At 48.5% G+C, this 15,745-nt stretch overlaps 1 protein-coding gene across 1 annotated transcript in view; it reads right to left on the bottom strand.

Moving 5' to 3' along the window:
• Positions 1 to 14,533, bottom strand: part of CYTH1 (cytohesin 1) — a 111,792-nt gene extending 97,259 nt beyond the window's left edge. The window contains exon 1 of the mRNA XM_030827010.1: positions 14,454 to 14,533. Within this exon, the coding sequence (XP_030682870.1) occupies positions 14,454 to 14,475 (22 nt within the window). The 5' untranslated portion in view covers positions 14,476 to 14,533. The remainder of the gene's footprint in view (positions 1 to 14,453) is intronic.
• Positions 14,534 to 15,745: the final 1,212 nt, after the last annotated feature.

Raw genomic sequence — 15,745 nt, 5'->3', positions numbered from 1 at the left:
AAGTCTTAATATCCCCCAGGTAAAAACAAAAAGCTCTCCACTCTGTATCAACTTCCAGCTCCTGCCCTCTCTCTTTCCATTTACCATCTAGTCACCTGAAGAGTTACATACATTTGCCTTCAAAGTTTCCCTTTCAGATCTCTCCCTCTATCCAGCCCTTCAGTGGTAGTATTCCAAGACGACATCCTTGGACTCCTCAATCAGCCCGTGGCATCACTCACCCCTAGGTTCCACTCCCACTCATGCGTTGATCATCTCTGGAGTTGCAGGTTCAAATTCAACTATTTAAATGGGTCTCTCAAAGTGGACACTGTACAAGTACCACAAAACTCCATAGATTACGTCCAAAACCGAAGTCCTACTCTCAGTATGGAAACTCTCCAAGCAGTCATCCAAAGACAGAAACCTGGCACTCACCTTCGTCGCTCTGTCTCCTTTATCTCCTTTCAATGCTATGTCCCTCCCAAACACTGGCAACCAAATCCATCAGTTTCATGTCCTTCACTGGTCCTGTATTTATACTCTCCTACCGCCTACTCCCACAGCCTGAATTCAAGCCCTCATCACCTAGCTCACCTCTCTCCAGAAGTTCCTTAAGGGTCTCTCCACTGCCAATCTGAGCCACACTAAATCAGAAGAATCTTTCTAAAATGCAATAGAATGCTCTGCTTCTCCCTCTCCTTTCCTCCACCTGCGAAACCTCCCTTCTCCCTCTTGGCAAAAATAAAAAATAAAAATAAAAAAAGAGTGGGCACAGTGGCTCACACCAGCACCTTGGGAGACTGAGGTTGGCAAATCACTTGAGGCCAGGAGATCAAGACCAGCCTAGCCAACATGGCAAAACCCAGTCTCTACTAAAAATACAAAAATTAGCCAGGCGTGGTGGCACACGCCTGTAATCACAGCTACTCAGGAGGCTGAGGCACGAGAATCCCTTGAACCCAGGAGGCGGAAGTTGCAGTGAGCTGAGATCATGCTATTGCACTCCAGCCTGGGCAACAGAGCAAGACTATGTCTCAAAAAAAAAGCAAAATAATCAGCATAAAATACCCCTGGTTTAAACCCTCTCATAGCTCCGTGTCCCAGAGAGTAAGTCCTGTGTAACAACACATACTGAAGCCCTCCATAACTGTCCCCCATTTCTTCTAACCCTGCCTCTGGCCTCCTCCCTCTGCTCACAGCCTGCTCTCCAGGCACAAAGAACCACTTGTCGCTCCAAGTGGCCAAACTGCTTCACACCTCCTGTCCTCTCATTCTCTTTGCTTGATACATATTTCTTTGCAATGTTCTCCTACTTGGAACTAACTCATCTTTCACAATCCAGCCCAAGGGCCAGCTCCTCTACAAACTCTCCCCTGGCCAATCCAGTGCCATCCCAATGCCGGTGGAACTGGCACTGCTCTCCTTGGTTTACCCACATTTTTCATGCACACACCTGCCACATCTACTGTGACATGCTCCTTCACAGCTTGCTGCCATGTTTGTCTCCTCCTTCTAGACTCAAAGCATCAGTGACAACACGGACTACATGGTATGAAATGATCACTCATGCTTGTTGATTGAATAAACAATTACAAACTACTCATAGAAACAAACCTGTGAGCCAGATGCGGTGGCTCACACCTGTAATTCTGACACTTCGGGAGGCCGAGGCAGGTGGATCCCCTGAGGTTAGGAGTTCGAAACTGGCCTGGCCAACTTGGTGAAACTCCGTCTCTACTAAAAATACAAAAATTGGCCAGGCATAGTGGCTCATGCCTGTAATCCCAGCACTTTGGGAGGCCAAGGCGGGTGGATCACGAGGTCAGGAGATAGACGCCATCGTGGCCAACATGGTGAAACCCTGTCTGTGCTAAACATACAAAACTTAGCTGGGCATGGTGGCGCGTATCTGTAATCCCAGTTACTCGGGAGGCTGAGGCAGGAGGCTTGCTTGAGCCAGGGAGTCAGAGGTTGCAGTGAGCCGAGATCACACCACTGCACTCCAGCCTGATGACAGAGTAAGACTTTGTCTCCAAAAAAAAAGAAAAATACAAAATAGCCAGGTGTGGTGGCAGGTGTCTGTAATCCCAGCTACTTGGGAGGCTGAGGCAGGAGAATCACTTGAACCTGGGAGGTGGAGGACGCAGTGGGCCGAAATCGTGCCACTGCACTCCAGCCTGGGCAACAAGAGCGAAACTCCCATCTCCAAAAAAAAAGAAAAGAAAAGAAAAGAAAAAAAAGAAACCTGTGATATTACTAGAAAATAGGTGGTTTGTTTTGTTTTGTTTTGTTTTGTTCTGAAACGGAGCCTCACTTGGTCGCCCAGGCTGGAGTGCAGTGGCGTGACCTTGGCTCACTGCAATCTCCACTTCCCAGGTTCAAGCGATTCTCCTGGCTCAGCCTCCCAAGTAGCTGGGACTAGAGGCATGCGCTACCATGCCTGGCTAATTTTTATATTTTTGTAGAGACGGGGTTTCACCATGTTGGCCAGGATGGTCTCGATCTCTTGACTTCGTGATCCGCCTGCCTTGGCCTGGGATTACAGGCGTGAGACACAGTGCCCGACCGAAAATAGGTTTTTTAATAGCCTTAGCCAGTTCCATCATTCATACCTAACACTGCTAATTATAACACAGATTTAATAATGCCAGGTAAGGGCATGCTTCTGAAATAGAAGCCTTGAAGACTCAAGAAAAGGTAAAAAATGGCCAAGTGCGGGAGCTCCTACCTGTAATCCCAGCACTTTGGGAGGCCAAGGCAGGCAGATTCCTTGAGCTCAGGGGTTCGAGGCCAGCATGGCCAACATGGAGAAACACCGTCTCTCCTAAAAATACAAAAACTGGCCAGGTGCAGTAGCTCACATCGGTAATCTCAGCACTTTGGGAGGCCGAGGTGGGCAGATCACACGAGGCCAGGAGTTTGGGACCAGCCTGCCCAACATGGCAAAATCCCATCTCTACTAAAAATACAAAAATTAGCCAGGCATGGTAGTGCCCGCCTGTAATCCCAGCTACGCAGCAGGCTGAGGCAGGTAAACTGCCTGAACCTGGCAGGCAGACACTCTGGGGACTGTTGTGGGGTGGGGGGAGGGGGGAGGGACAGCATTAGGAGATATACCTAATGCTAAATGACGAGTTAATGGGTGCAGCACACCAACATGGCACATGGATACATATGTAACAAACCTGCACATTGTGCACATATACCCTAAAACTTAAAGTATAATAATAATAATAATAATAAAGAGAAAGAAGAAAAAAAAGAGAGCTGAGATCATGCCACTGCACTCCAGGCTGGGCAACAGAGCAAGACCTTGTCTGAAAAATAAAATAAAATAAAAATGCAAAAATAAGCCAGGTGCAGTGGCACATGCCTATAATCCCAGCTACTCAGGTGGATGAAGCATGAGAAATGCCTGAACCCAGGAGGCAGAGGTTGCAGTGAGCCAAGATCACTCCACTGCCCTCCAACCTGGACGACAGAGCAAGACTGTCTCAAAGAAAAAAGAAGGCCAGGTGTGGTGGCTCACACCTGTAATCCCAACACTTTGGGAGGCCGAGGCAGGCAGATCACAAGGTCAGGAGATAGACACCATCCTGGCCAACACGGTGAAACCCTGTCTCTACTAAAAATACAAAAATTAGCTGGGCGTGGTGGCACGCACCTGTAGTCCCAGCTACTTGGGAGGCTGAGGCAGGAGAATCACTTGAACCAGGGAGTTGGAGGTTGTAGTGAGCCGAGATTGTGCCACTGCACTCCAGCCTGGTGACACAGCGAGACTCCATCTCAAAAAAAAAAAAAAAGAAAGAAAAGAAAAGGTGGAAAATATAAAAAGACTTGGATAAGGAAGGTATTATCCTGGCCCTTGCTATAAAATTCAATCACTAAAGAAAGCAGCTAATAACCACCTCACCACCATAAAAGCAGAAATAATACAATGTCACGCTATCCTGGATAATGAGGAGTCATAGAAATCCCCTACATACCCTTCACTGCTTTTGTGTTTTTCTGAAGTTAATGCAAACAGAGAAGCAAAACAACATCACCAGCAGTTTCAGAGGATGTGGGATTCACTTCTTCATCATCTCTAAATAATTTTCCACCTCCTCCATGCCTCTATGATTGCAACTGAAACTAAATTGCAACAATAATTAGAGACAATCAAGAAGTAGTGTGGCAATGGAGCAAAGGGACAGGTTCAGGCAAAGTTCTTTTCTTTAGAAGCCTACTCGGAAGACTTTCATCTTGGAGAGGAGAGCAGGAAAGGGGTGGAACAATAACAGGAAAGCAGACTCGACCAGACTCGACACGGCTCTCAAGTTGAAGTCTTCCAACAGTCCAGCACAATACACACAGAGATGTTTCATCCCTCCTGTTCCAAATGGCCTATGATGTGTGCCCCCCATACTTGAAATAAGAAGGCAATCTCCTAATTCTTACTATAGAATAAGTGTCCTAACTGATCATGAATGCAAGAAATACGAAGAAAAAATCTGTTCGACATAATCTCTTTTGATTAACACATGGAACATTTAGAAAGGAGCAGGTATGATCCATAAGATTCCAGAAACTTAAGTGTTTTGTTTCGTTTTTGTTTTTGTTTTTTGAGATGGAGTCCCACTCTGGCGCCAGGCTGGAGTGCAGTGGCGCGATCTCGGCTCACTGCAACCTCCGCCTCCCAGGTTCAAGCGATTCTCCTGCCTCAGCCTCCTGAGTAGCTGAGACTACAGGCGTACACCACCACACCCAGATGATTTTTGTATTTTTAGTAGAGACAGAGTTTCACAATGTTGGCCAGGATGGTCTCGATCTCTTGACCTCGTGATCCACCCACCTCGGCCTCCCAAAGTGCTGGGATTACAGGCGTGAGCCACTGCACCTGGCCTGTTTTGTTTTTGAGACGTGGTCTCACTCTGTTGCCCAGGCAGGAGTACAGTGGCAGGATCTCAGCTCACTGCAACCTCCGCCTCCCAGGTTCAAGCGATTCTAGTGACTCAGCCTCCTGAGTAGCTGGGATCACAGGCACGCACCACCACACCCGGCTAATTTTTTTTTTTTGTATTTTAGTAAAGATGGGGTTTCACCATGTTGCCCAAGCTGCTCTTGAACTCCTGAGCTTAAGCGATCTGCCCACCTCCACCTCCCAAAGTGCTGGGATTACAAGCATGAGCCACGGTGCCCAGCCTGAAGCTGAACGGTTTATCATTATAATCCAGACCAATACAATCTGTTTAATTCACAGGAAGGTTTGGTGGCTCATGCCTGTAATCCTAGTACTTTAGGAAGCCAAGGCAGGAGAATCACTTGAGGCCAGGAGTTCAAGACCAGCCTGGGTAACATAGTGAGACCCTGCTCTATTTAATTAAAAGAAAAATTATAGTTTCAAAAAAAAAAATCTATTGGCCGGGAGCAGTGGCTCATGCCTGTAATCCCAGCACTTTGGGAGGCTGAGGCGGGCGGATCACCTGAGGTAAGGAGTTCGAGGCCAGCCTTACCAACATGATGAAACCCCATCTCTACTAAAAATACAAAAATTAGCCAGGCGTGGTGGCGGATGCCTGTAATCCCAGCTACTCGGGAGGCTGAGGCAGGGAGGCGGAGGTTGCAGTGAGCCGAGATTGTGCCACTGCACTCCAGCCCGGGCGACAGAGCGAGACTCCATCTCAAAAAAAAAAAAAAAAAAAAAAAAAAAAAAAATTAAATTTATTAATTTTTTTTTTTTTTTTTTTTTTTTTTTTTGAGATGGAGTCTCGCTCTGTCGCCCGGGCTGGAGTGCAGTGGGGCTATCTCGGCTCACTGCAAGCTCCGCCTCCCAGGTTCATGCCATTCTCCTGCCTCAGCCTCCCGAGTAGCTGGGACTACAGGCTCCTGCCACCACGCCGGGCTAATTTTTTGTATTTTTAGTAGAGACGGGGTTTCACCGTGTTAGCCAGGATGGTCTCGATCTCCTGACCTCGTGATCCACCTGCTTCATCCTCCCAAAGTGCTGGGATTACAGGCGTGAGCCACCGCGCCCAGCTAAATTAAATTTTTAAAAAATCTATTTACTTCACAATTTCTCCTCTAAGGAAACATTTTGTAGTTGGCCAGAAGACAATATATGGGTTGAGAGATCTTTCATCTTTAAAAGAAAAATTAAAAGAAAGGTAAATGACTGTTACAATTAGCCAAAATCTAACCTAAACCCCAGTCAAAACTGATACACACTTTCCCCATGCTTAAAACATCAGTGACAAAAACCTGTAAATCACTTTATTTGACAGAAAAGAGTTAACCTCAGTTAAGTAAATAAACCATCATTCCTTATGACATAGCCAGTTCATAATACACAAATATGCAAAAAAAAAATTTTGTTTAATGTAGCTAGTAATCAGTAGATTTAATGAGTCACCATTCTGTAACCACCAAATTCAATTTGTTTGTTTGTTTTAAAAAAAAACCTTTTAAAATGTTGATCTTCACTGGGGGCACATTTGCACTATTACAGGTATGTGTACTCATACGTTGCTAAGAACAGAGTAAACTGGTGCAGCCCTTTTAGAAAAAGTTGGCACCAGACATCAAGAATTCTAAAAATGTTTATACTCTCTGACATGTTCATGTCACCCTGAGAATATATCTTAAAGACCACAAAGTGTGTATAATTATGGCAACCTTATGTTCCAGATTTTCTAAGAAAGTGTTCACTGCAAATAACTGTGTTCTTTTCAATAAAGGCAAATCAGTAAGTTAGTAACTAAGTTTGAGAACAATGGAAGTCATCCATATCATAGAAAAACAAAGAAAACGGGTTCTGCATGGGGTCAAACATGCATACAAGTGTTCTGTTGCTGAGCTGCCTCTGTAGGGCCCCAGGCACCATGCCTATTCTGGAGACATGGTGATGAAAAGGCAAATCTTTCTTAAATGTAACAGCTCCTCTCCCCAGCCCGCAGCAGCACCCAGACATGCCAGTGCCCAGACCTTATTTTTCTTGTTGAATCTTCTCACCACCCACACACAGGTCTCCATGGAACAGCATGACAGCTCTTCCTATAATTCTGATATAAGTCCTCCTTTTATCGAGAGTCTTTGGTCACAAACCGTAATACATACATGTGAAATGTTCCCAAATCTTGAGTAGACACTCAAGATTATGCCTGTGATAAAACTCCTTTCCATTAAAACACAGAAGAAGCTACTCTCTTTTCTTATCAAACCCCTGAAGTACCCACCAGAGCATTCGGCATGGGAAATCAGGTTAGAAATGCAGCGAGGCACTGCTCCCTCAGACAGCCCACCACCTGTGGCTGGCATAACGGCCCTCGACTTGCTGCCTGCTTTCCCTCTGTGCCACCAGGCACCCACCCCTTCAGTGACCCCAGCTCCCGAGGCATCACACCATCCACAGACCACAGGGTTAGTCCTCCTGAGGTCCCCCTGCGTGTTATGACACCACACCTAACCAGGCACAGAAACCAGGCTGAACACCCTGACAGTCTCCAGTGGCCCATGAGGATTGTGGGGGCCGATGGGGGTAAGGGAAGGGGAGAGACGGAGAGAAGTTACTATTAAGAGTGATCTTGAAAGCCTCGGGTGCTAGGGGTCTTTTTTCTTTTTACCCCTGCCCTGAGTATTCCCTTATATCCTTCCCTCAAAGGCCAAAGCTAGAGACAGTAGATACGTTTTTATGCAATTGCACCTCAATGCTTCTTGAAATATGAGAATGAACAACTTTCTTGAATGTCTTACCCCACCACTCTTCCTCTACAGAGAAAGTGAAACCTAGTTTAATTCTTGCTGAAAACACTGGTATTTTAACTTAAAATTCGAGTCTATCTTTCTTGCTTTAGATAATGAATTAGTTCTACCTTTCCTGCTTTAGATAATCAATCTGGGAACTCAATGTAAAAATTACATCAAAGGCAAATAAAAAGTAAGGTATTTCAGAAGCTGAATAAGTAAAGGACATTTGTAGACGTCTCTTCCTTTTCATTTGAAAACTCACCTAAAAATTATTTTAAAATTCTCTGTTGACAACTTCCCTAATTGAAGCTAACTTCTTGAAAGGAACAAAAATAAGACATGCATTTGCTATAATGAACATGACAGACTCCAGCAACTTTCATTTTAAATGTTTATATAGAAATTATGCTTAAAGGCCAGGCACGGTGGCTCATGACTGTAATCCCAGCACTTTGGGAGGCTGAGGTGGGCAGATCATCTGAGGTCAGGAGTTCGAGACCAGCCTGGCCAACATGGCAAAACCCCATCTCTACTAAAAAATACAAAAATCAGCCAGGTGTGGTGGCACATGCCTGTAATCCCAGCTACTTGGGAAGCTGAGACAGGAGAATTGCTTGAACCCAGGAGGCAGAAGTTGCAGTGAGCTAAGATCACGCCACTGCACTCCAGCCTGGGAAACAGAGTAAGACTCTGTTTCAAGAACAAAAAAAGGAAATTATGCTCAAAAAGGAAGTTCATAATTGAATCACGGCAACTGCAGTCATTAGCCCCAAAAATGATGACCATTACAGAGCAGCAGGATGAACATACTCTCCAGAAAATCCCTCAAATACCCCCTTAAAGTGCATTATATGTGGTTTTCTGTTTACAACCCTGAACATTATTACACAGAAACATATACTGGTAACAGTACACAAGCCAGGCGCAGTGGCTCACACCTGTAATCCCGGCACTTCGGGAGGCTGACGCGGGCAGATCATTTGAGGTCAAGAGTTCGAGAACAGCCTGGCCAACATGGTGAAACCCCAACTCTACTAAAAATACAAAAAAATTAGCTGAGCGTGGTGGCACATGCCTGTTGTCCTGGCTACTCGGGAGGCTGAGGCACGAGAATCGCTTGAACCTGGGAGGCAGAGGTTGCAGTAAGCCAAGATCGTGCCACTGGACTCCAGGCTGGACAACACAGCGAGACTCTGTCTCAAAAAAAAAAAAAAATACACACAGTATGCATGTTATAAAGAAAATGTATGCAAAATTTAATTTTTACAATTTTTTTTCTTTTTCCTGAGCAGAATAGTATTTCCTGTAAGTTAATGGTTTGTCTGGTGGGACTCCACAGTGCCATAAACAGTTTAAAAAAAAAAAAAAAAAAAAAAAAGAAACCAATAGGCCAGGTGTGGTGGCTCACGCCTGTAATCCCAGCACTTTGGGAGGCCTAGGCAGGCAGATCACCTGAGGTCGAGAGTTCGAGACCAACATGGAGAAACCCTGTCTCCAGTAAAAATACAAAATTAGCCAGGCGTGGTGACACATGCCTGTAATCCCAGCTACTTGGGAGGCTGAGGCAGGAGAATTGCTTGAACCTGGGAGGTGGAGGTTGCGGTGAGCCGAGATCGCCCCATTGCACTCTAGCCTGGGCAACAAGAGCGAAACGCTGTCTCACAAAAAAAAATAAATAAGGCCAGGCACGGTGGCTCACGCCTGTAATCCCAGCACTTTTGGAGGCCAAGGTGGGTGGAGCACGAGGTCAGGAGATCGAGACCATCCTGGCTAACATGGTGAAACCCCGTCTCTACTAAAAATACAAAAAATTAGCCCAGCATGGTGGCAGGTGCCTGTAGTCCCAGCTACTCAGGAAGCTGAGGCAGGAGAATGGCGTGAACCCAGGAGGCAGTGAGCTGAGATTGTGCCACTGCACTCTAGCCTGGGCAACAGAGCAAGACTCCGTCTCAAAAAAAATAAATAAAAATAAATAAATTAAATAAATAAACCAGTAAAGACATATCCCATATACGTGTAGTCCGAACCAAACTGTCCCTATCTAGTGAATACAAAAGAGTACTGGAGCTGAGAAAGCCTTTTTGTTGGTTTTTGAAATTGTCTTTAATTGAACAGAGAAACTCTAAGACTCTCTTTCTACAGCATATTATCAATGAGCTATGTTCCAAAAGTTTTTTAATACTAAAAGGTAGCTAGGAAATTACAATGCATTTCCCTCCAGAAAGAATTCTAAGGCCGGGCGCGGTGGCTCACACCTGTAATCCCAGCACTTTGGGGGGCTGAGGCGGGCGGATCACGAGGTCAGGAGATCGAGACCATCCTGGCTAACATGGTGAAACCCCGTCTCTACTAAAAATACAAAAAAAAAAAAAAAAAAAAAAAAAAAAAAAAGAAAGAATTCTAAAAACAATGGTACCTGTCCTAGGCTGATTCACAAAACGTTACCAACTTACGCGGCAGGGACAGGTGCAAAAGTAGAGGAAGCACTGTTGAAACAGCGCACACACAAAGTTAACACCATAAGAAATGTTTCTCATTATTCTGAAAATCAAATATTAAAGTTTAGGCTGGGCTTGGTGGCTCACGCCTGTAATCCCAGCACTTTGAGAGGCTGAAGTAGGCAGATCAATTGAGGTCAGGAGTTCAAGACCAGCCTGGCCAACATGGGGAAACCCCATCTTTACTAAAAATACAAAAATTAGCCAGACGTGATAGCATGTGCCTGTAGTACCCCCTACTCAGGAAGCTGAGGAAGGAAAATCGCTTGAATCCAGGAGGTGGAAGCTGCAGAGAACTGAGATTGTGCCACTGCACTCCATCCTGGGTGACAGAGCAAGACTGTCTCAAAAAAAAAAAAAAAAGAAAAAAAATTAAGCTTTAAAAAGTTTATTTAGGGCCAGGCGTAGTGGCTCACGTCTGTAATCCCAGCACTTTGGGAGGCCAAGGCAGGTGGATCACTTGATGTCAGGAGTTTAAGACCAGCCTGGCCAATATGGTGAAACCACATTTCTACTAAAAACACAAAAATCAGCCGGGTGTGGTGGCGGGTGCCTGTAATCCCAGCTACTTGGGAGGCTGAGGCAGAAGAATCACTTGAACCCAGGAGGCAGAGGTTGCAGTGAACCAAGATTGTGTCACTGCACTCCAGCCTGGGCAACATAGTGAGACTCCGTCTCAAAAAAAAAAAAAAAAAAAAGAAAGAAAGAAAAAGTTTAATTAGGCCTGGCACAGTGGCTCATCCCAACACTTTCAGAGGCTGAGGTGGGAAGATGGTTTTAGACCAGCCTGCACAACACAGTGAGACTCTGCATCTATTTAAAAAATAATAATAATAAAAAGTTTGTTTAGAAGAAAACAATGAAAGTTCTGAGGTGACGTCTGAACACGTCATGTTATATGCTTTATGAATCCATCACACACATTTCCTTTTACAATGTGGGATCTGGTCAAGGTAAATTTTCTGTGAAACCTATGAGGGAAATGGACAGTTCTGGAGATTAACACAAATCTTAAAGAACTTGGGAGTTTTATTCTTCATATGATCATCTTACACCATCAGGTATTTTTTGTGTGGTGACCCTCTGGGTGGGGAATCTTCCATCTTTTTAGTTCCTCCAAAATAAAAGGATGATATTTAAAACTGTAGAAAGGGGAATAGGCTGGGCGGGGTGGCTCATGCCTGTAATTCCGGCACTTTGGGAGGCCTAGGCAGGCAGATCACCTGAGGTCAGGAGTTTGAGACCAGCCTGGACAACATAGAGAAATCCTGTCTCTACTAAAAATGCAAAATTAGCCAGGCGTGGTGGCGCATGCCTGTAATCCCAGCTACTCAGGAGGCTGAGGCAGGAGAATCGCTTGAACCTGGGAGGCAGAGGTTGCAGTGAGCCGAGACTGCGCCATTGCACTCCAGCCTGGGCAACAGGAGTGAAACTCCGTCTCAAGAAAGAAAGACAGAAAGACAGACAGACAGACAGACAGACAGAAAGAAAGAAAGAGGAAGAATAAACTTACAAACTTCCTCATCTTCGTGTGTGGCAGGACAGAATAATAGCCCCTAAAGATGTCCAGGTCCTAATCCCCAGAACTTGTGAATAGGTTACCTTACATGGCAGAAGGGGAATTGAGGTAACAGATGGAATTAAGGTTGCTAATCCTTATCCTTGATTATCCAGGTGGGTCCACTGTAATCACAAGCATCTTAATAAGAGGGAGGTAGGAGGTTGAGAGAAATGAGAAGATGCTACCTGCTGGCTTTGAAGATGGAAGGGGGACTATGAACCATGGAATACAGGTGGCCTCTAGAAGCTGGAAAAGGTAAGGAAATGGGTTCTCCCCCGAACCTCCAGAAAGAACCAGCCTGGTGTTAGCCCAGTGAGACCTATTTTGGACTTCTGACCAGCAGAACCCTAAAACAAATGTATGTTGTTTTGAGCCACCAGGCTTGTGGTAATATAAAAGGTATAGGAAACTAACACGCCCTGCTTCCATTTACCTCTTTCAAGTCCAAGTTCATGTCATGCCTGGTGGCAAAGCAGTCACTGTATTAAAAGCAACCAGACCAATAGCTTCCTGCCCACTGCAGCAGGCAAGAACACAAGAGAGGGCACGAAAGCCTGGTAGGCAGGACGCTGGGATCTGAGGGAAATTAAATGGCAAGAGGAGGCAGAGAAAAGAGCAGCAGGCAAAACTGCTGCCGGCTTCTCAGCAGTGGGCAGGAGTGAAATCTGGAGGGGCTGAACAATCTTTTGGGGCCAGCCAGTGGGTGATTTTTCTTTTTAATCACAAAAGGAGGCTGGGAGCAGTGGCTCATGCCTGTAATCCCAACACTTTGGGAGGCCAAGATAGGAACTGGAGTTCACACCAGCCTAGGCAACATAGGGAGACCTCCCTCTCTACAAAAAGAAATAAAAATAATTAGCAGGGCGTGGTAGCCCGGGCCTGTAGTCCAGATTACTGGAGGGGCTGAGAAGGGAGGTGAGAGGATTGTCTGAGCCCAAGAAGCAGAGCGTGCAGTGAGCTATGATAGCGCCCCTGCACTCCAGCCTGCACAAGAGAGCTAGACTCTGCCTCAAAAACACAACAAAACAAACAACAAAAAAACGCACAAGCTGCTTTTACTTCTTTACTTATAAGGTAACAAGTGGGCTGGGTGTGGTGGCTCACGCCTGTAATCCCAACACTGTGGGAGGCAGAGGTGGGAGAATTGCTTGGGCCTAGGAGTTCAAGACCAGCCTGGGTAACATGGCAAGACCCCATCTTTTAAAGAAATAAAAAATTAGGGCTGGGCGCGGTGGCTCATGCCTGTAATCTCAGCACTTTGGGAGGCCGAGGCGGGCGGATCACCTGAGGTCAGAAGTTCAAGACCAGCCTGGCCAACATGGCAAAACCCCGTCTCTACTAAAAATACAACAATTAGCCAGGCGTGGTGGCACGCGCCTGTAGTCCCAGCTACTCAGGAGCCTGAGTGGCTCAGGAGAATCGCTCAGCTCGCCCGGGAGGCCGAGGTTGCAGTGAGCCGAGATGGCGCCACTGCACTCCAGCCTGGGCGACCAAGTGAGACTCCGTTTCAAAAATAAAATGAATAAAATAAAATAAAATAAAAGATTAGCCGGGCATGGTGGCGTGTGTGTGGTTCCAGCCACTCAAGAGGCTGACGTGAGCTACGATCACGCCACTGTGCTCCAGCCTGGGTGACAGAGCGAGATCTCGTCTCTTAAAAAAAAAAGAAAGAAAAATGTCCCATTAGTTATTAAACTAGAATTGGGTTCCATTTGGCCACACAGTTCTGCTTTATCTGTACTTTGCTACCAAACCACAAAAGTTCACCACTTGTTCTATTTGCCATTCTTTCTTTTAATTCCTCATGAACAAACTTAATAAATTAACTACAGCATGTCAAACAACCTTTTGCAACCCCTGCAATTTCAAACTCTTGGAGGGACGCACCCCTGGCCGGGGCCAGCAGCCTCAGCGCGCGGGAGCGAAGGGAGCGGGACAGCGGCTCCGCTTGTCAAGTCTCCAGTCGGCGGCGGAGCGGTGTCCCCACCGCGGGGCCCCTCGGGCTCCACACCCGCGTCTCGGCAGGCGGCGACGCACCGGACAGGCGGCGGCCGGGCCCAGACTCCTGCGGGCAGGGCCGTCCCGGAGCCCGCGCCTCGCCGGCGGCGCCGCTCCCCGTTCTCATTTCTGAACAAAGACGTGTACCGGGCACAACTTGCTGACGCCGAGAGCGGCCGGAAACTGCGGGGAACGCGGGCCCTGCCATCCGCACGTCCGCCCCGAGCCCCGCAGAGGGGCGGCAGGGCCAGCGACCCCCACCCCTCGGCGCCCCGGGACCCAGACTGCGACCCCTGCCCCGGGGACCCCAGCGACCTCAACGACTCTCATCCCTCAGAGCCCCTGAGATCCTGCCCCGCGACCCCAACGACCCTCATTCCTCAGAGCTCGCGGCGACCCCTGGCCCTGCGAGACTGCGAGCCCGGCCTGTGACCCCCCGCCCCGGCCACCCACATCCCTCAGCGCCGCCGGCGACCCTGGCCCCGGCGACCCTCATCCCTCAAAACCCCCTGCGACCCCCCGCCCCGCGGGGGCCCCGCGCACCGCTCGCCCGCCGGTCGCCCCGGGCTCCGCGTCCCGCACCAGTGTCCCCGGGAAACGCCAGCCGCCGCAAGCGCTGCCGGACGGCCGGGCCCGGAGGGGACTGGGGGACAGCGAGGGGGAAGCGTCCGCCGCCGGGGCGCACTGACCGTAGCTGTCGTCCTCCTCCATGGTGCGGGAGCCGGGCTCCGCGCTCCGGCTCTCCGCTCGCGTCCCGCCGCGCCACCCGCGCCCCCGCTCGCCTCAGCCCGGCTCGGAGCCCCGCCCCCGGCGCCCCGCGCCCGGCGCCCCGCCCGCCCGCGCCTGCGCCTGCGCCCGCCCCTGCGGCCACCCCCTGCCCCCGGCCCGAGGCCCCGCCCCTCGCCTGAGGCCCCGCCTTCCTCCCGCGCGCGCCGCACCCCGGGTACCCGGCCTCCTCCCGAGGCTCCGGCCTGCGCACGCGCGCCCACCCGAGGCTCCTCCCCTGCCCTCGCCGCTGGCCCCGCCTCTAGACCACGCCCCCGTCCCGAGACCCCTCCCGGTCCGCCTCCTCCGGGCCGAGCAAGTTTCGGTTTCTCAAGGGCGGTGCAGGTCCCTGGGGTGGCGGACTCGACCTGGCCTGCAGCCAGGCTACCGCACGAAAGCCCAAGGTCGTGTCCGGCCACTGAAGGGCAGGGTGGTCCTTGCTGACGCCAACCTGGAAGGTCAGACCCGGCCCCAGCTTGCCAGGGAGGGCCCGATCCTTGGCGAAAGGCCACAAAAGCTATTTGAATTCATTTACTCCTGCGTTCAGAACCTTTACATATTGTATGTCGTAAGTTTACTGCTTCTACTTCCTTTGATTTGTCCTGAATTTTACCTGGGTCAAGATTGAAAGGAGGGCACTTCAAGTCCCAGCGTTTTGGATTTTATTCATTTATTTATTTATTGGACACGAGTTTCGCTCTTGTTGCCCAGGCTGGAGTGCAGTGGCGCGATCTCGGCTCACTGCAACCTCCGCCTCCCGGGTTCAAGTGATTGTCCTGCCTCAGCCTCCTGAGTAGCTGTGATTACAGGCATGTGCCACCACGCCCGACTAATTGTTGTATTTTTAGTAGAGAGGGGGTTTCGCTATGTTGGCCAGGCTGGTCTCGAACTCCTGCCTCGGCCTCCCAAAGTGCTGGGATTACAGGCATGAGCCACCGCGCTCGGCCTTCTCTTTATGTCAGAAGAGTATCCCACTGCTGCAGAATGCCAGCCCCAGAACCCCCCTTTCCCCCTACAGTCACTTGTGGCTCCTGCACCCTACACAGAACACTCACTGAGAATTCCACAGAGATCCCTGGACTGCCGGGAATTTTTGGACCAACCAAAAAACGGCAGTAAAAGCCACAGAACTCTTTCCTTGTGGGCCCACCTGTCGTGTTTTACTATTTTTCTTTTTTATTTATTTATTTATTTATTTATTTATTTATTTATTTAT

Source organism: Nomascus leucogenys, chromosome 14, assembly GCF_006542625.1.
Source record: "Nomascus leucogenys isolate Asia chromosome 14, Asia_NLE_v1, whole genome shotgun sequence".
In the NCBI taxonomy this organism is placed as follows: domain Eukaryota; kingdom Metazoa; phylum Chordata; class Mammalia; order Primates; family Hylobatidae; genus Nomascus; species Nomascus leucogenys.
This window is presented reverse-complemented; position numbering and strand designations above follow the sequence as displayed.